General features: G+C 55.4%; 4 protein-coding genes across 4 annotated transcripts; 2 read left to right on the top strand and 2 right to left on the bottom strand.

Moving 5' to 3' along the window:
- Nucleotides 1-1,179: 1,179 nt before the first annotated feature.
- Nucleotides 1,180-8,536, top strand: C8Q71DRAFT_873864 (uncharacterized protein; the record flags this gene model as incomplete). The annotated part of the gene is made up of 20 exons (XM_047928367.1): nucleotides 1,180-1,932; nucleotides 2,061-2,239; nucleotides 2,413-2,514; nucleotides 2,567-2,710; nucleotides 2,739-2,932; nucleotides 3,232-3,314; nucleotides 3,669-3,684; nucleotides 3,705-3,936; nucleotides 4,084-4,843; nucleotides 4,972-5,150; nucleotides 5,324-5,425; nucleotides 5,478-5,621; nucleotides 5,650-5,843; nucleotides 6,143-6,225; nucleotides 6,580-6,595; nucleotides 6,616-6,847; nucleotides 6,995-7,754; nucleotides 7,883-8,061; nucleotides 8,235-8,336; nucleotides 8,389-8,536. The coding sequence occupies 20 exons, from the start codon at nucleotides 1,180-1,182 to the stop codon at nucleotides 8,534-8,536; spliced, it is 4,602 nt and encodes a 1,533-aa protein (XP_047776863.1).
- Nucleotides 8,537-9,000: 464 nt separating this feature from the next.
- C8Q71DRAFT_725383 (uncharacterized protein) lies at nucleotides 9,001-9,780 on the bottom strand (the record flags this gene model as incomplete). The annotated part of the gene is made up of 3 exons (XM_047921696.1): nucleotides 9,001-9,316; nucleotides 9,483-9,570; nucleotides 9,732-9,780. 3 exons carry the CDS (start codon nucleotides 9,778-9,780, stop codon nucleotides 9,001-9,003), a joined length of 453 nt encoding a protein of 150 aa, XP_047776862.1.
- A 584-nt stretch (nucleotides 9,781-10,364) lies between these two features.
- Nucleotides 10,365-15,251, bottom strand: C8Q71DRAFT_797981 (uncharacterized protein; the record flags this gene model as incomplete). The annotated part of the gene is made up of 13 exons (XM_047925782.1): nucleotides 10,365-10,734; nucleotides 10,789-10,872; nucleotides 10,936-11,546; nucleotides 11,606-11,727; nucleotides 11,815-12,031; nucleotides 12,096-12,220; nucleotides 12,332-12,575; nucleotides 12,640-12,745; nucleotides 12,804-12,970; nucleotides 13,026-13,272; nucleotides 13,334-13,560; nucleotides 13,617-14,600; nucleotides 14,976-15,251. 13 exons carry the CDS (start codon nucleotides 15,249-15,251, stop codon nucleotides 10,365-10,367), a joined length of 3,780 nt encoding a protein of 1,259 aa, XP_047776861.1.
- Nucleotides 15,252-15,403: 152 nt separating this feature from the next.
- C8Q71DRAFT_725381 (uncharacterized protein) lies at nucleotides 15,404-17,490 on the top strand (the record flags this gene model as incomplete). Its single annotated transcript, XM_047921695.1, has 9 exons — nucleotides 15,404-15,650; nucleotides 15,712-15,964; nucleotides 16,089-16,159; nucleotides 16,341-16,417; nucleotides 16,489-16,691; nucleotides 16,741-16,873; nucleotides 16,946-17,092; nucleotides 17,156-17,292; nucleotides 17,343-17,490. 9 exons carry the CDS (start codon nucleotides 15,404-15,406, stop codon nucleotides 17,488-17,490), a joined length of 1,416 nt encoding a protein of 471 aa, XP_047776860.1.
- Between the last annotated feature and the right edge of the window lie 687 nt (nucleotides 17,491-18,177).

The raw sequence follows: 18,177 nt of genomic DNA, 5'->3' as shown, positions 1-18,177 counted from the left end.
TGCTGCGACAGTGATCTGAACCCCTACCAGTGCCGGGAGTCGGGGTATTTTCGCCTAAGAACCCGTCAATAGAGCGTCACAGAACACATTAAACCATAGCGCTTACCAGCACTCTCAGGTCCGTACCCATAGTCGAACGTCGGAGTATCGCGACGTTCCGTCTTGCTCCCGCTCTCCGGATCGTACCCGTAAGTGAATTGACGGCGCGCCACGGTGTTTCCGCTCTCGGGCTTATAGCCGTAGTTGAACGCGGGGGTGTCGCGACGCTCGACCTCGCTGCCGCTCTCCGGATCGTATCCATAGGTGAACTGGCGACGTTCGACACTGTTGCCGCTCCACATCAGGAAAATACCTCCCTGAGAATTCCCTGGTAACGCTAGATATTCTCAGAAATACTCCGAGAGTCAGTAATCATCCGTCATTCTGAGCCTAGTAGCGAGAAATCCCACCACAGTGCACATCGTATGAGAACGAGTTAGTAATTCTCAAGAAATTCCGACCTGGTACTAGGGCAAGTTGCTACTTCACCGAAAGCGTGGAATGACACACAGCCGCAAGGAAACGCTCACTCAATACATACACGGGCACCACCTTGTGAACAGGAGCTGCTTAATGGATATCAACCGCTTTCAATTGCAATAATCAGTTACTAGTAACTACTCATTACATCTCGTCTATGGACTGTGCACGCTATTCGACTTCCCATCTAACAGCAGCTTACACGCACTCCCACCTCCACTGCTAAACCCGTCGCTAGCGCGGAGAGCCCATAGGTACGCACCCGGTGCTGTAGTACTGACCAGTACGCAGGCGTCGAGTGAACGGTCACGCTGCGGCGCGTGGCGGCGTGCGACGCGAACGGAGAATAATGGGACCGCAACTCGGTGTCGTCGTCGAACACGTCCTCGTCCTCCTCACCTGCCTCGATGGACCAGTTGCGCTCCTACTCCGGACACGCGATTGAGTACGCGGTGGAGTAGTGGTGGTCGCCGTGGCTGGTGCCGGGGCATCGCGAGGCGGAAGTCGTGCGCGTTGCGGGGAGGACGGGGAAGTCGCGGTAGTCCGGGTCGTGGAGGTCGCTGTGGCAGTTGATGTAGGCACGCGTCTGGCCGTGCTTGTGGTGTGTCGGGCTCGCGGTGGACGCGCTTGACGACGACGACCCGCTCACGTAGGCGGGAGATGTCCGCGGCGGGCGTGTCAGGCGTGTACATAGAGGAGTGGTGGGTGGAGAGATCACGATATAGGAATACGGGGAGTGGTGTACATGGCGTGCTTGGCGGTGAGGGGGCAGGGAGGAGGTGGCGGACAAGGTGCGGGGGACTTGAAGTTGCATGCCAGCGGATTGCCGCAATGTGTCACATGACTCTTTGCGAAGGATCCGGCAACCGCCACGTCACGCTTCGAACACTGTTACCTTCCCACTTACATTCCGCACTTACTGCGCGACCTCCTCGCTCAGAGCACCATCCTCTCGCAATTGACATCTTCTGGCATCGTCTCGACCTCCACTACCAGCACAAGTTCCCCCGCCTCGGCTTCATCCTCGTCCGCCGGCACCGCCTCCACAGGCTCGCTCTCCTGCTCGGGTCTCTCTACCAGCACCATCGTCACCACGGCCGTCTCCTGCTCGTGCTCGCAATCTTCCTCCTCTACTGTGCGCGCAACTGGCAGTTCCGCCCCGACTCCGACTCTGAGTCCATCGCGTCCGCGTCAGGGCTCACCCGCCAGATCAGCGTGCCCTCCGCCGCTGTGTCTGCGTACGCCCTGCCGGGGAGCACGACGGCCGCGGCGTTCAGCAGGCCGGGCGTGTCGGGGAGCGTCAGGCGACGGTTGTATAAGACTGGCCCGGCCACACCGGGAATGACCGCGGGGTCGGCACTGAGGGACGACGACCCGCTCAACTGTGTCGGTGCCGACACGGCCTTTCAATTCGTACGAAGGCGTCGTAAGACCATTCAGACCCACTGACTATTCTGCACACTCGCCGAAGGGCCCAGGTGAGCGCTTCGCGCAGAGACCGTATTGGTGTTCACAGGCAGCTGACGAGTGGTTCTATCTAGGGACTCCAGGGACTGGTCACCAGCGCGGAATGTTCAGGTGACAACGGCTGGCGGCGAGCTCGTTGTGGCCAAACGCAGGTCTGTCCCGTCAAGGCCCTTGGCCGGCAATGGTTGGTCATCCGCGGTGAATTGGCCGAGCGGCGGGGAGGCGCGCCGACCATCTTGTATCTGCGACGCGTGTGCGTGAGTACTGATGTGGGGTGGGCAGATCGACACATTCGAGGGCGTGAGCCAGGTGACGGTGGACCAGATGACGCTACACACGGGCGACGGGCGCACGCACTCCGCGAACGTGCTCTGGCAGATGAGCACGCTCATCAACTCGACCGACTGCTTGATGGCCGTGAACCAGAACAAGGGATACATGTCACGGCGCCGATAGCTTGTATGGCGATGGCTTTGCAGCGGACGGCGGAGGCGTGTTCGTGACTGAGTTTGCGCACAAGGGTATTTTGTGAGTGCATGCCTCGGTAAGTGGTGGCTGCATGTTCACGCGTGTGCCCAAGGGATATGGTTTTTCAACTGCTCCTCGGTGCAGACCGTGCTGCAGAGCAACACGTCCATCATGAAGCTGCTCGGGGACCTCACCGTCTTCATGAGCGGCCGCTGGTTGTCACGAACGAGCTCATACGAGGCTCGCGCATACAAAGGTGAGTTCATATGTATGTTCAAGACCAGCATTGTTGACCAATGTAAGGTCATGTACGCTGTGCTCGCCTATGCGGTGTGTGTTGTGAGCCCGCCCACGACAAATAAAATGAGCAGAAGGCTCCTATTCCGCAATAACACTAGGCAAACGGGCGTGGCTGGACGGGTGGGGCGTGTGGACGTGGTGTTTGCGAGGGTGAAGGTTGGAAGATACTACGCAGATTGTAGATACCTGATACTGTAGCTACTGTAGTAGATAGTCGTCAATGTCATTATCTTACCCATAACCACGTGCATATGAATCTATCCTGTGAATATGGTCAGGAGGGCTGAACAAGTACCTGCATTGTACACAGAAACACCAAGTAATGTCCAGCTACTGCCTGAGACATGCAGAGACTACGTGATAATTCTGACTCGACGAGGCCGGGCATGGCTATTTCTGCGCTTTATCAGATACGAGGTAAAACTCAATATTGCCGGGAAAGCTTGATGATTCTGCAGTGTTTACGGTAATTCTCAGGTGGGTTATTTCCTGATGCATCAGGAAAATACCTCCCTGAGAATTCCCTGGTAACGCTAGATATTCTCAGAAATACTCCGAGAGTCAGTAATCATCCGTCATTCTGAGCCTAGTAGCGAGAAATCCCACCACAGTGCACATCGTATGAGAACGAGTTAGTAATTCTCAAGAAATTCCGACCTGGTACTAGGGCAAGTTGCTACTTCACCGAAAGCGTGGAATGACACACAGCCGCAAGGAAACGCTCACTCAATACATACACGGGCACCACCTTGTGAACAGGAGCTGCTTAATGGATATCAACCGCTTTCAATTGCAATAATCAGTTACTAGTAACTACTCATTACATCTCGTCTATGGACTGTGCACGCTATTCGACTTCCCATCTAACAGCAGCTTACACGCACTCCCACCTCCACTGCTAAACCCGTCGCTAGCGCGGAGAGCCCATAGGTACGCACCCGGTGCTGTAGTACTGACCAGTACGCAGGCGTCGAGTGAACGGTCACGCTGCGGCGCGTGGCGGCGTGCGACGCGAACGGAGAATAATGGGACCGCAACTCGGTGTCGTCGTCGAACACGTCCTCGTCCTCCTCACCTGCCTCGATGGACCAGTTGCGCTCCTACTCCGGACACGCGATTGAGTACGCGGTGGAGTAGTGGTGGTCGCCGTGGCTGGTGCCGGGGCATCGCGAGGCGGAAGTCGTGCGCGTTGCGGGGAGGACGGGGAAGTCGCGGTAGTCCGGGTCGTGGAGGTCGCTGTGGCAGTTGATGTAGGCACGCGTCTGGCCGTGCTTGTGGTGTGTCGGGCTCGCGGTGGACGCGCTTGACGACGACGACCCGCTCACGTAGGCGGGAGATGTCCGCGGCGGGCGTGTCAGGCGTGTACATAGAGGAGTGGTGGGTGGAGAGATCACGATATAGGAATACGGGGAGTGGTGTACATGGCGTGCTTGGCGGTGAGGGGGCAGGGAGGAGGTGGCGGACAAGGTGCGGGGGACTTGAAGTTGCATGCCAGCGGATTGCCGCAATGTGTCACATGACTCTTTGCGAAGGATCCGGCAACCGCCACGTCACGCTTCGAACACTGTTACCTTCCCACTTACATTCCGCACTTACTGCGCGACCTCCTCGCTCAGAGCACCATCCTCTCGCAATTGACATCTTCTGGCATCGTCTCGACCTCCACTACCAGCACAAGTTCCCCCGCCTCGGCTTCATCCTCGTCCGCCGGCACCGCCTCCACAGGCTCGCTCTCCTGCTCGGGTCTCTCTACCAGCACCATCGTCACCACGGCCGTCTCCTGCTCGTGCTCGCAATCTTCCTCCTCTACTGTGCGCGCAACTGGCAGTTCCGCCCCGACTCCGACTCTGAGTCCATCGCGTCCGCGTCAGGGCTCACCCGCCAGATCAGCGTGCCCTCCGCCGCTGTGTCTGCGTACGCCCTGCCGGGGAGCACGACGGCCGCGGCGTTCAGCAGGCCGGGCGTGTCGGGGAGCGTCAGGCGACGGTTGTATAAGACTGGCCCGGCCACACCGGGAATGACCGCGGGGTCGGCACTGAGGGACGACGACCCGCTCAACTGTGTCGGTGCCGACACGGCCTTTCAATTCGTACGAAGGCGTCGTAAGACCATTCAGACCCACTGACTATTCTGCACACTCGCCGAAGGGCCCAGGTGAGCGCTTCGCGCAGAGACCGTATTGGTGTTCACAGGCAGCTGACGAGTGGTTCTATCTAGGGACTCCAGGGACTGGTCACCAGCGCGGAATGTTCAGGTGACAACGGCTGGCGGCGAGCTCGTTGTGGCCAAACGCAGGTCTGTCCCGTCAAGGCCCTTGGCCGGCAATGGTTGGTCATCCGCGGTGAATTGGCCGAGCGGCGGGGAGGCGCGCCGACCATCTTGTATCTGCGACGCGTGTGCGTGAGTACTGATGTGGGGTGGGCAGATCGACACATTCGAGGGCGTGAGCCAGGTGACGGTGGACCAGATGACGCTACACACGGGCGACGGGCGCACGCACTCCGCGAACGTGCTCTGGCAGATGAGCACGCTCATCAACTCGACCGACTGCTTGATGGCCGTGAACCAGAACAAGGGATACATGTCACGGCGCCGATAGCTTGTATGGCGATGGCTTTGCGGCGGACGGCGGAGGCGTGTTCGTGACTGAGTTTGCGCACAAGGGTATTTTGTGAGTGCATGCCTCGGTAAGTGGTGGCTGCATGTTCACGCGTGTGCCCAAGGGATATGGTTTTTCAACTGCTCCTCGGTGCAGACCGTGCTGCAGAGCAACACGTCCATCATGAAGCTGCTCGGGGACCTCACCGTCTTCATGAGCGGCCGCTGGTTGTCACGAACGAGCTCATACGAGGCTCGCGCATACAAAGGTGAGTTCATATGTATGTTCAAGACCAGCATTGTTGACCAATGTAAGGTCATGTACGCTGTGCTCGCCTATGCGGTGTGTGTTGTGAGCCCGCCCACGACAAATAAAATGAGCAGAAGGCTCCTATTCCGCAATAACACTAGGCAAACGGGCGTGGCTGGACGGGTGGGGCGTGTGGACGTGGTGTTTGCGAGGGTGAAGGTTGGAAGATACTACGCAGATTGTAGATACCTGATACTGTAGCTACTGTAGTAGATAGTCGTCAATGTCATTATCTTACCCATAACCACGTGCATATGAATCTATCCTGTGAATATGGTCAGGAGGGCTGAACAAGTACCTGCATTGTACACAGAAACACCAAGTAATGTCCAGCTACTGCCTGAGACATGCAGAGACTACGTGATAATTCTGACTCGACGAGGCCGGGCATGGCTATTTCTGCGCTTTATCAGATACGAGGTAAAACTCAATATTGCCGGGAAAGCTTGATGATTCTGCAGTGTTTACGGTAATTCTCAGGTGGGTTATTTCCTGATGCATCAGGAAAATACCTCCCTGAGAATTCCCTGGTAACGCTAGATATTCTCAGAAATACTCCGAGAGTCAGTAATCATCCGTCATTCTGAGCCTAGTAGCGAGAAATCCCACCACAGTGCACATCGTATGAGAACGAGTTAGTAATTCTCAAGAAATTCCGACCTGGTACTAGGGCAAGTTGCTACTTCACCGAAAGCGTGGAATGACACACAGCCGCAAGGAAACGCTCACTCAATACATACACGGGCACCACCTTGTGAACAGGAGCTGCTTAATGGATATCAACCGCTTTCAATTGCAATAATCAGTTACTAGTAACTACTCATTACATCTCGTCTATGGACTGTGCACGCTATTCGACTTCCCATCTAACAGCAGCTTACACGCACTCCCACCTCCACTGCTAAACCCGTCGCTAGCGCGGAGAGCCCATAGGTACGCACCCGGTGCTGTAGTACTGACCAGTACGCAGGCGTCGAGTGAACGGTCACGCTGCGGCGCGTGGCGGCGTGCGACGCGAACGGAGAATAATGGGACCGCAACTCGGTGTCGTCGTCGAACACGTCCTCGTCCTCCTCACCTGCCTCGATGGACCAGTTGCGCTCCTACTCCGGACACGCGATTGAGTACGCGGTGGAGTAGTGGTGGTCGCCGTGGCTGGTGCCGGGGCATCGCGAGGCGGAAGTCGTGCGCGTTGCGGGGAGGACGGGGAAGTCGCGGTAGTCCGGGTCGTGGAGGTCGCTGTGGCAGTTGATGTAGGCACGCGTCTGGCCGTGCTTGTGGTGTGTCGGGCTCGCGGTGGACGCGCTTGACGACGACGACCCGCTCACGTAGGCGGGAGATGTCCGCGGCGGGCGTGTCAGGCGTGTACATAGAGGAGTGGTGGGTGGAGAGATCACGATATAGGAATACGGGGAGTGGTGTACATGGCGTGCTTGGCGGTGAGGGGGCAGGGAGGAGGTGGCGGACAAGGTGCGGGGGACTTGAAGTTGCATGCCAGCGGATTGCCGCAATGTGTCACATGACTCTTTGCGAAGGATCCGGCAACCGCCACGTCACGCTTCGAACACTGTTACCTTCCCACTTACATTCCGCACTTACTGCGCGACCTCCTCGCTCAGAGCACCATCCTCTCGCAATTGACATCTTCTGGCATCGTCTCGACCTCCACTACCAGCACAAGTTCCCCCGCCTCGGCTTCATCCTCGTCCGCCGGCACCGCCTCCACAGGCTCGCTCTCCTGCTCGGGTCTCTCTACCAGCACCATCGTCACCACGGCCGTCTCCTGCTCGTGCTCGCAATCTTCCTCCTCTACTGTGCGCGCAACTGGCAGTTCCGCCCCGACTCCGACTCTGAGTCCATCGCGTCCGCGTCAGGGCTCACCCGCCAGATCAGCGTGCCCTCCGCCGCTGTGTCTGCGTACGCCCTGCCGGGGAGCACGACGGCCGCGGCGTTCAGCAGGCCGGGCGTGTCGGGGAGCGTCAGGCGACGGTTGTATAAGACTGGCCCGGCCACACCGGGAATGACCGCGGGGTCGGCACTGAGGGACGACGACCCGCTCAACTGTGTCGGTGCCGACACGGCCTTTCAATTCGTACGAAGGCGTCGTAAGACCATTCAGACCCACTGACTATTCTGCACACTCGCCGAAGGGCCCAGGTGAGCGCTTCGCGCAGAGACCGTATTGGTGTTCACAGGCAGCTGACGAGTGGTTCTATCTAGGGACTCCAGGGACTGGTCACCAGCGCGGAATGTTCAGGTGACAACGGCTGGCGGCGAGCTCGTTGTGGCCAAACGCAGGTCTGTCCCGTCAAGGCCCTTGGCCGGCAATGGTTGGTCATCCGCGGTGAATTGGCCGAGCGGCGGGGAGGCGCGCCGACCATCTTGTATCTGCGACGCGTGTGCGTGAGTACTGATGTGGGGTGGGCAGATCGACACATTCGAGGGCGTGAGCCAGGTGACGGTGGACCAGATGACGCTACACACGGGCGACGGGCGCACGCACTCCGCGAACGTGCTCTGGCAGATGAGCACGCTCATCAACTCGACCGACTGCTTGATGGCCGTGAACCAGAACAAGGGATACATGTCACGGCGCCGATAGCTTGTATGGCGATGGCTTTGCGGCGGACGGCGGAGGCGTGTTCGTGACTGAGTTTGCGCACAAGGGTATTTTGTGAGTGCATGCCTCGGTAAGTGGTGGCTGCATGTTCACGCGTGTGCCCAAGGGATATGGTTTTTCAACTGCTCCTCGGTGCAGACCGTGCTGCAGAGCAACACGTCCATCATGAAGCTGCTCGGGGACCTCACCGTCTTCATGAGCGGCCGCTGGTTGTCACGAACGAGCTCATACGAGGCTCGCGCATACAAAGGTGAGTTCATATGTATGTTCAAGACCAGCATTGTTGACCAATGTAAGGTCATGTACGCTGTGCTCGCCTATGCGGTGTGTGTTGTGAGCCCGCCCACGACAAATAAAATGAGCAGAAGGCTCCTATTCCGCAATAACACTAGGCAAACGGGCGTGGCTGGACGGGTGGGGCGTGTGGACGTGGTGTTTGCGAGGGTGAAGGTTGGAAGATACTACGCAGATTGTAGATACCTGATACTGTAGCTACTGTAGTAGATAGTCGTCAATGTCATTATCTTACCCATAACCACGTGCATATGAATCTATCCTGTGAATATGGTCAGGAGGGCTGAATAAGTACCTGCATTGTACACAGAAACACCAAGTAATGTCCAGCTACTGCCTGAGACACGCAGAGACTACGTGATAATTCTGACTCGACGAGGCCGGGCATGGCTATTTCTGCGCTTTATCAGATACGAGGTAAAACTCAATATTGCCGGGAAAGCTTGATGATTCTGCAGTGTTTACGGTAATTCTCAGGTGGGTTATTTCCTGATGTCTCAGGGTTGTAACCGTAGTCGAACGTCGGGGTGTCGCGACGTTCGACATCACTGCCGCTCTCGGGATCGTAGCCGTACGTGAATTGGCGACGCGCCACGGTGCTACCGCTCTCCGGGTCGTAGCCGTACGTGAACTGGCGACGCGCCACGGTACTGCCGCTCTCCGGGTCGTACCCGTACGTGAACGTCGGGCATCGGGAAAAACTTCTCCGGTGAATGAGGACGAATGAGGGAACAATTACACTGTATATATAGGAATGGGCAATAAGACCACGCATTCTTCGAGTTTCAATAATTAGCGAAAGTCCCTAGTCCCCTTGGGTCCGAGCACGCATTCTCAAGAATATCGTACTAACATCAGCAAAAGCGCAACTGGGCCATCTCAGGTGATGGAGGTGATCTGGCATACCGCTGTACGATATGAGGTGATATTTGGTGATAATTGGATGGTATTGTGATTGGCAATGACGGCTGGTTCTCGTTGTGATTGGTGAAGACTGTAGGACTTCGGTCAGAGATCAGCAGACAACCTAAGACAAATCAAGAATACTGCACTACACGCTCAGCGCTGTCAGAATGCGTACGTACATCGCAGAATATCGCCCCCGGTGAAAACGAACACACACGGCGGCAAGAAGTGTACGGGGCGTGCACGTACCGAGCTCTGCATCAGGATCATGATAGTACTCTGAACTGAGGCAACTCATCGCTCAGTGAGCCGAAGCCCGACAAGTGGCGGCGAGCGTTCGAGATCATGGATCAAGTACTAAACTCTCGTACCTGCAGGTCTTCTCAGTGTCCCGAAGCCTCAATGAATCAGAGCTCGACAAGTCGCGGCGAGCGTTCGAGATTATGGTGACAACGCACCTATCTGCAGACATTCAACCCGCGTGCTGTCTTGAATCAAATACTACAACACTTGTAGTCGCAAGTCTTCAGTGACGTTCAGTGAACCGACGCTCGACAAGTCGCGGCGAGCGTTCGAGATTATGGACCAAGTACGCACCTATATTCGACCAGGCTGCCAGTGGCGGATTAGCGCTCGTCCGTAAACACAGCGACGAGCTCAGCTCGTCCGAATAAGACCCAGGACGACCTTAGATGCATTCATTGCATTAATTTCAGGTTGGAGAAACCCACAAACGGTGTTTGGAACGGTCGCTGGAGCGAAAAATTGATTCATTATGTTGTACCTAGTACTAAAGCGCCCGAAATTGCGCGCGTTCAACATTCGCTGTAAACGACAGAGTCAGTCGGCCTGTGACAACACCGTGAATGAGTATAGTTGAACCTAGGGCGATGCATATCCTTCTTGTTCAAAGTCATCCTCCCACATCTCTTCCCCGTCCTCGCCACCAAGCTCATCCGGCGAGTCTTCACCTGCCCTCTCCTCCTCAGCACCGTTGCCATCCGAAAGATTACCCTCGACTTCAGGCTCGTCGTCAGCCGCTTCATTGCGATCATCTTCCGACTCGTCGTAGTTCCATTGGTAGCCATAGTCCTCTTCATCGCTAGGCACACCCTCTTCCGCTTCACTTGCCGCGCGCGCCGGATCCGCGCTACCAGAGTATTCGGTAACCGGAGCAGCATCATGGTCCAATGACGTTTCCCAGAGCTCGTCTACTAATGCAGAGTTGAGTTCGCCTTGTGGATAGCGAATACTGACCGTTTGCTTGCAGAGGGAGCGATACTTGAAGATCGCTGACAAAAGTGACCGTGCTGTGACGCGATTGGAGGGTAGACCTTTATGGCCGATGGCACCGCCAATAAAACGCATTAGCATGTCGCGGTCTGCGAACCTAGTAGACAGCACAAGACCTGTGTGAGTTTGTCATAGCAGAATTGTAAGAGATAAAACGTACATGCCAATGTAGTAATATACATAATCCTCGTCGCGCTCCTCAGGCCGGCGTGCTACAGATGGCGGAAGGTATTCAGGCGTTTTTCCGTATGCAAATGCGGGGATGATGTGGCACGCCCGTAGGACCTGGTTTGGGTCGAGGAAGCCGAAGGAGTTTGGCGCATCGTGAGGGATGAACCCAACGCGGTGCAACCGGCAGGTCTCGAACCCACCAGGGGCGGTCAGATCCCGGCCATACCATCGGATCCAAAGGACGTCCATGCGCCGGGCTGCCTTTGACTTCGAGAGAAATCCGCGGTGTTTGACGTTGAGATGGAAGATACCTAGGACCCGGGCGTACCAGTATGGGTGCTGGTTGGCGCTGTCGTCGCCATCGTCTTCGGTTGGTGCAAGAAGCATGATGTTGGGTTGGGTGCGAGGGTTGATCGTGTCTTGGGCGCGGCGCATGTCGTAGGAGGTGTAATTGATGCGGAGTGCCTTATGGAAGTATATACGGTCATTAACAAATCTTACGGTGTCGTGTTCATCAGGCCCAAAGCCGTCTTCATCTCCATCGTATTCCCGGTCCGTGAGGCGCGACAGTAGGTGGTCCTTGAGCATCGGTATGAAGCTCTGCAAAGATATTATTAGCGAATGACATTTGGAGTGACCCATGGTCAACGTTGACATACAGGGAATGCCGGGTCATTATGGTGCTCACTGACCCACTTGAAGATGTTCTCGTGGTGTCGTTCTGAGCGCGAGACATGGTAGCGCTCATGCGGCGATGTTTGGAAGGGAAGCGGATCAGCTTCTGTTGAAGAGAGTGCCGCCCCGCGCCGGATAGGGGTTGAACGACTTGCTGCGTGTAGAGTCCCGTTCTGCGGCTGCTCGATAGTACCGGCTTGGTTATGAGATGCAGCCGGCGGGGCTTTCCTAGCTTCCTCTGCCAGAGGTGCGCTGGCGACTGCTTGCTCTGCTGTGCGCCGCTCACGATCGCGTTGGAGCATCTTCAGGAGCTGATGCTCCCGCCGTTGTCTTCGAGCTATCTGACGTGCAGCCTGGTTCTTGTTCGTGCGAACATAGAACCTCTTCACTTGTCGATGCTCCATTTCGCCCTAACATCGCACACAGTCGTCAGGACAGTTGTCAGTGAATTAGAACTTAAGCACGGGAACTTACTTGTTGCGTATTCACCCCGTCCAGGCATCCGAACCATGGGATCGCAAATGGGCAGTCACCGAGCGAGTGCCATTTGTACGTTAGCAGATTGAGTAGCTTTCGTTTGACGGTCTGGACAACTGTTGCTGGGGCTCCTTCGGTGGACGGCGGTTGTGTTGGTTCACCTGGACGTCGCTTTTTCTGGGTGCGTCAAGCTGTTGTCTTGTTCCCCTTCTTTGCCAACATCGCGGCCTTACGCCGTCCACGTGCTGCCTCCTCCTTAGGTAGTTCTCGTGTCTCGTAGGCCTCACAGGTCTTGTGAAGGAATTGGCGTGCGATCTTCCCAAGGCTACGTGTCGCTGCGTGAAAGATTGCGACAGTTTCTTCGGTGTGTAGACGTAGTTTGGCTAGCCCGTGCCAAAGTGCCAGCTTGAATAGTAAGGTCATGACGAGTTCGTCATGTGGCGGAGGGAGACAAGTTTCGAAGACAGGCATAATGCACTAAAATAAGGTACACATGCAGTTCAGTAGGCTGAACGGTTGATAAGAACATGCTGTAACCTACCTGAAGTATGTCCTCTAGATCGCGTCCGGCCATTTGCTTCATGCCTGACACGTTGCGGGAGAAGCGACGGATTGTGTTACGACCGAACGTGGGCACGCGGCGGAATCTATTGGATCAATAACAATGAGCTCGCAAACACTGTCTGTAACCTCCGTGTGACCGACCGTTCATTGAGTATCTGGATCCGGTCATTCCCTACTGCACACAGGATCCGGAGTAGGTGGATGAAGATTGCTTTCCAAACACCGAGTTCGAATTCGTGAAGAATGTCGGGGGCGAAGAGCGAATAGAAGTTGAAGCCGGTAGCACCGAGACGAGATGAGAAAGCACTCTGCGTGATGTGTCAGCATTCCACTATCAGGTATCAGAACACGACTACTACTCACCCTTGTCGGTAAAATTGACATGGGGTCCAGGACTTGAGTGATCGCTTTGCTTGTCAAGGCGTAGCCTCGGCGATAGATCCATTGGCGTACGCGTGCTATGATGTTCCACAATTTTGATCCGTCGATGCGCCAGTTCTGACGCTGCTGCTGATCGCTTGACGAGCCCATTCGTAGAATATCTGCCTTCTTGATGAGACACCGAGGACATGGGCATTGCGCAAGGAAGCGAATGCAAGCCAGCAAAGCCCTGTTGAGGTCGTGTGAAGTGAGTACAATGGGATGATGGTCATAATAAGGTGGATCAGTACTTCTCTGGATAATCGGCTGAATATGTGAAAAACCGCGGGAAGAAGCGGCGCCAGACACCGTCGGCACAGTGTATCAGCATCCCCTTGTGGTACGCGTTCATGAATTCATCGTCCATGAGGAGGCACCAGATTGCGTGCATAAGCTCCTTCTTGCAGAACCGTAATACGTCGGCAGTTGCAGTCGTTCTGTAGTGTGTTTGATACCAGTCTTGTATCGAATCTGGAAGCTAAAGTTGCAGTCGTGAGCGCCTGAGTTTGCCAAGACACAAGTGATGCTACTGACCGACGGTAGATATGCCAGATGGTGAGCTGCGAACGATTTTGGCCGCGCACGAAGGTACTTCGATAGCCACCCGAAATAGATGTAGACCGGCCAGAGGTTTGCACCACCAAAATTTGCGAGATGCGTCGAATCCGACCAGACCATCAGGGGTGCCAGAGCGTACTCGACCTCTGGAGCATCTTCTGGGTTTCGGGGCATTGCACGGATCCTGGCGTCCTCCTCCAGCATGGCGTCAGTGTCGGGGAGGTCAGAGAACAGCCGTATGTTCTCGAACCTGTCCCCTGAGTTGTCATCATCCGACAGCCCAGATGGCTCAGAATCCGAGTGCCCAGGATCGCCGTTGGCGGCACGCTCAGGGTTCATCTTCCGGCGGCGCCAGTAGCTTCGGAATGGGAGGAAATCGACATCCTGCCCTTTGGCGGCCTGCGCAGCAGAGCGGATGACTTCGGTGAGTTTCCGAAAGAAGACATTTGGTACAGTAAATGTGGGTGCATCAGCCTCTGACGTGAATCTGACTCCCTCCTTTGGCACTTGGATCTTGACGGAGGTTTCGTGCCATCCGTCGGTGGCCGCGAAGACATTGTTTGGGGCGTCCATGCTATCCAGCCGCTCGAACTCTCGAGGCACTCGGAAGCTGCGTAGATCTTCACGGTTGAAGTCGTCGGCCAGGATGACCTCGTCGACTAGACGTTGTATCTCCTTGTCCGACTTCACATTGGAGCCCGTGTTGGCCCAAGCCATGAGACGGAAGACAGTTACGTTCAGGAAGGGGAAGAACCAGTCTCTTGCTTTCTCCGCGCCGTCTTGGATTGTCTTTAGAACACCCGGTCCAAACCGCTGTAAGGCGGAGCTCGTACTACCGCCATCCAGCTGTTCAGAGAGCGTCGGGGCATCACTGAGCTTGTCAAGAGAACCAGGACCTTGGGGCGCAGCAGTAGGGCGGGTAGGGTAGCACCGGAATGAACCGAACTCGTCCGGTTCTGTCTGGAAGTAAGACGTAGGCAGAGAACTTGAAGGAGGTTCAGAGCCAGCTCGCGAGGCGGAAGCGATGTTGTTTTCCTGAGGTTCACTCAACGACGGCAGAGGGGATGCAACAGGGGTAGATTGTTCGTCTTCTACGGTAAGCTGGATAGGTATATGCGAAGGAATTCCGATGCTAGTAGAAGGGAGATAATCATTGAGGCGCCGCGGGACTCTGCGTTTGCGCCCGGCGCGGCTGTATGTCTCGGGGGAAGTACGGGGAGCGTGTTCTGTATTTGACAAGCCAGGATCAATCTCTGCTTGTCTGGAGAGATCCTCGCTGTCTGCCTGTGTCGAGATGAGAACCTGGTGCCACGAAAGGAAGGTCATTCCACGCACCTCATCTCGGCGACCTCGCAATATTTCCCTATCCTTCTGCACCAAACTCTCATTCTCCATCCGCGCGACCTTCTCTCCCACTCTCAAACCCTCTTCCCGGCCCCTTTTCTTCAATGTGCTTGTGGTAAACACGGTGTTCTTCTGGCACGACCTCTCGTGGGTCTTCAGGCCACGCGCATCCTTGCACTCCTTGTTGCAGCCAAGACATCTGAACAAGAGCGCGGACATAAGAAGCAGAGTGCAGAGGAGAATAAGCAGTATGCGCTGAGCACGCATAGCCAGGCATAAGTCTGAGTCTGAGCGCGACCACAAGAGCTCAGCCACAAGGGCGAGACGCGACGGTCACGTGGGTGACTCAATCGCGCTCTTGCAAGGGAGACGCGACGCGCCTCTCAATAACTGCTTCTTGTCCTTGGACTACCATCACCATGCCACCAGCTTCCTCTCCTCCCTCTAGTGCCGCCCTTAGCAAAAAGCCCAAGAAAAAGAAGAACCAACCGGAGGCTGCACGACCTGACCGTGACCACCGTCCCAAGGACCCTACACCGCCGGCGAAGCGGAAGAAGACCCCGCCACCGCCTGCAAGAACTCGGGAAAATGATCAAGACACAAGCTCAGATGAAGACGCACCACGCCCGAAGAGAAAACGTGTTCGTCGCAGGGAGAGTCCCGAGAGTAAGTATACATGAATCCCCATTCAAGTCGGGAAGACCTCACTGACAAATACGAGTGTCAGACGAACAAGAAGACCAGCAACAGCAACAAGAAGAAGAACCTCGACCTGATGTGGTGGAAGCCGAAGAAGAAGGAGAAGAGGACGAGGATGAGGACGAGGACGAAGAGGAAGCACAAGAGCCTGCCCCTGCCGGTGTGAGCCCTCCGCGTCGCACTCCCATCCCTATAGCCGCATCGGCAATGCCTCAAGACAAGTACAAACAATACATGACGGAGATACGAGTCTCCATCGGGCATAAGCCTCAGCCGCTCATGTGAGTACCACTTTACATTCACAACGATGTGATGCTCATATGGGACGCTGCACGCTTCATCCCACGTACAGTCGGGCCATTCGAGAACATGAAGCATATGCTCCGCATCGGCATGTGCATCCAGAACAACCCGGAAATCGACCTTGAAGACGCGGGACTGCCGATCAGTGATGTTCACGAAGATCTCCGTAACATGTGAGTAACACAACCGCATATACATCGCACGAGGCGCGTATATGCATTGTTGACATGCATATATGCATCAACAATGTGCATATATGCACCTCGCACAATCTCCGCGCGTATTCTGAGTCCACTGGGAGCAGTGACAAGGAGCATCTGCGGCAAACTGTTGCTGCCTTCAACAAGATAACAGCCATATGCACTGTCCTGAAGAGGATCATCCCAGAGCTCAACAAGAGCGGTGACGATCTTGATACAATCGCGCTATTTGTAAGTTCCAGGCTTATTAGTACTCAGTCGCATGTGCTCGCACGTACTACTACACAATATCCTGGTGCTAGCTCGACAAAGCGCAGTGTCGCGCACGCACAGACGACATCTCGCGTCTCCGAGACCACGTCTTGAAGTACGTATATGAGTCGCCGGGTATCCCAATTCCGGACAGCTCGCTCGAGAAAGTCAAGCGCGGTTGGCACTGCCATGCCACGGCGCGGATGCTGTGCCCGCGAAATGAACGCGATGTATTCGACGAAGACCCCGAGAAGTACGGCATCATTATTGATCAGTGATCCTACTTATGCTTCCCACCGCAGGTATTGTCAAGACGTTCGTAACGGGCAGCGGAAGATCGACCACGAGGACTGGCCGACGCTACTCTACAGCGAGACTGAGTACAACCCCGATGAACTCGACTGGGGTTTGCTCAAGTCATCGTTCTTACTGAAGGTAAGTCGCGTCTATACTTCTAGTATCCGAGTCGTGTAGATGCACAGCAGTGACTAACTAATCGTGATCAAGTGCTGGAAGGCGGTCTTCCTAGGACCCAGGAGCGTAATGACAACTGCCGCTCCTGGCCAAGTCAACAGGGGCGGGCGGCAGACTGTTGCAAAACAATACAATATTACATCGGTTGACGAGTACAGTATCTTGTACATCACCATCCTGGTAAGCACACGCCGAGTCTGTCCAACTCTGCCGCATGCCGCACACCACTGACAATATTCACAGGCTCGTTTTCAACTCAACTCGGTCGCGGAATGGGACGTCAACGATGGCGTCTTCACCGGAGTCGAATTCTTCAACAACCTCCTCTCACTCTTTGAGGACGACGAGTGGCGCAAGGATACCCTCGCGTGGTGGAACGCGTGAGTATCTCTCCAGTTCTCCGTTGAATTGATACCGATCTGCAGCGCAGACAAGTCTTCGGTACGAAGACACCCGGCATGCCTTCGAGCCACGCAATTCCCCGCGCTGGACCGTCTTCCGTCTCACAACTCAAGCAGCAGCGCGCAGCTCGCCGTCTCCTAGCGAGTGCGCGTCGGCGTTCCAACCCTGACACGTAAACTTCGACAAGGTGGAAGTTCTGCGGTACGATCTGAGCGATGTACCCGGGCGGCTGACTCAATGTGACTTATACAGCAGACTTTACGCGTGCACAATGTCCGTGCCGCATCTTAGGCATCACAATTCGCGAAAGGACTTGAACTTCGTCCCTTTGTCTTCCCCTGGTGATCACAGTACGTCTTTGTGTCTTGATACTTCCTGTCGCCCGTGGCTGCTGGGCCCGTGTGGGCCGTGTAAACGTATTCTGTAACGAATTAATAAGTGTTTCGAATTGACTATGACGTGTGATGCGTGATGATGTGGGTGAGTTCGCGAGTGAGAATACATTATGATTGTTACAGTAGTGCGACGATGTGCTATCGTATGGAGGTTGCCGGGCCAAGCTCACCGGTAAGTCATAATCATGCTGAAGAATGTCTCACCCATGCTGATGGTTCTCTGACGCAGGCATCGCACGTCGCACCCTTCGACACCATCATCTTACAGATGCAGGTGTGGACTGCATTTCATCATGTCTTGCAGTTGAATACTGAGATTTCGTCAGACTACTACAGACAACAGCAATGTAGTTACAGAATCAAACGTCATCACTGAGATAAGTGTCGAATGCTATGACATGCACGATAACTGCTGACTATCTCAGACGACGTACTTGCGCTTTTGGCGATGAATGAACCGGATTACCA

This window comes from Rhodofomes roseus (genome assembly GCF_022264815.1).
Source record: "Rhodofomes roseus strain CIRM-BRFM 1785 chromosome Unknown C8Q71scaffold_16, whole genome shotgun sequence".
In the NCBI taxonomy this organism is placed as follows: domain Eukaryota; kingdom Fungi; phylum Basidiomycota; class Agaricomycetes; order Polyporales; family Fomitopsidaceae; genus Rhodofomes; species Rhodofomes roseus.
The sequence above is the reverse complement of the archived record's forward strand: the minus strand, read 5'-3'. Positions and strand labels throughout refer to the sequence as shown.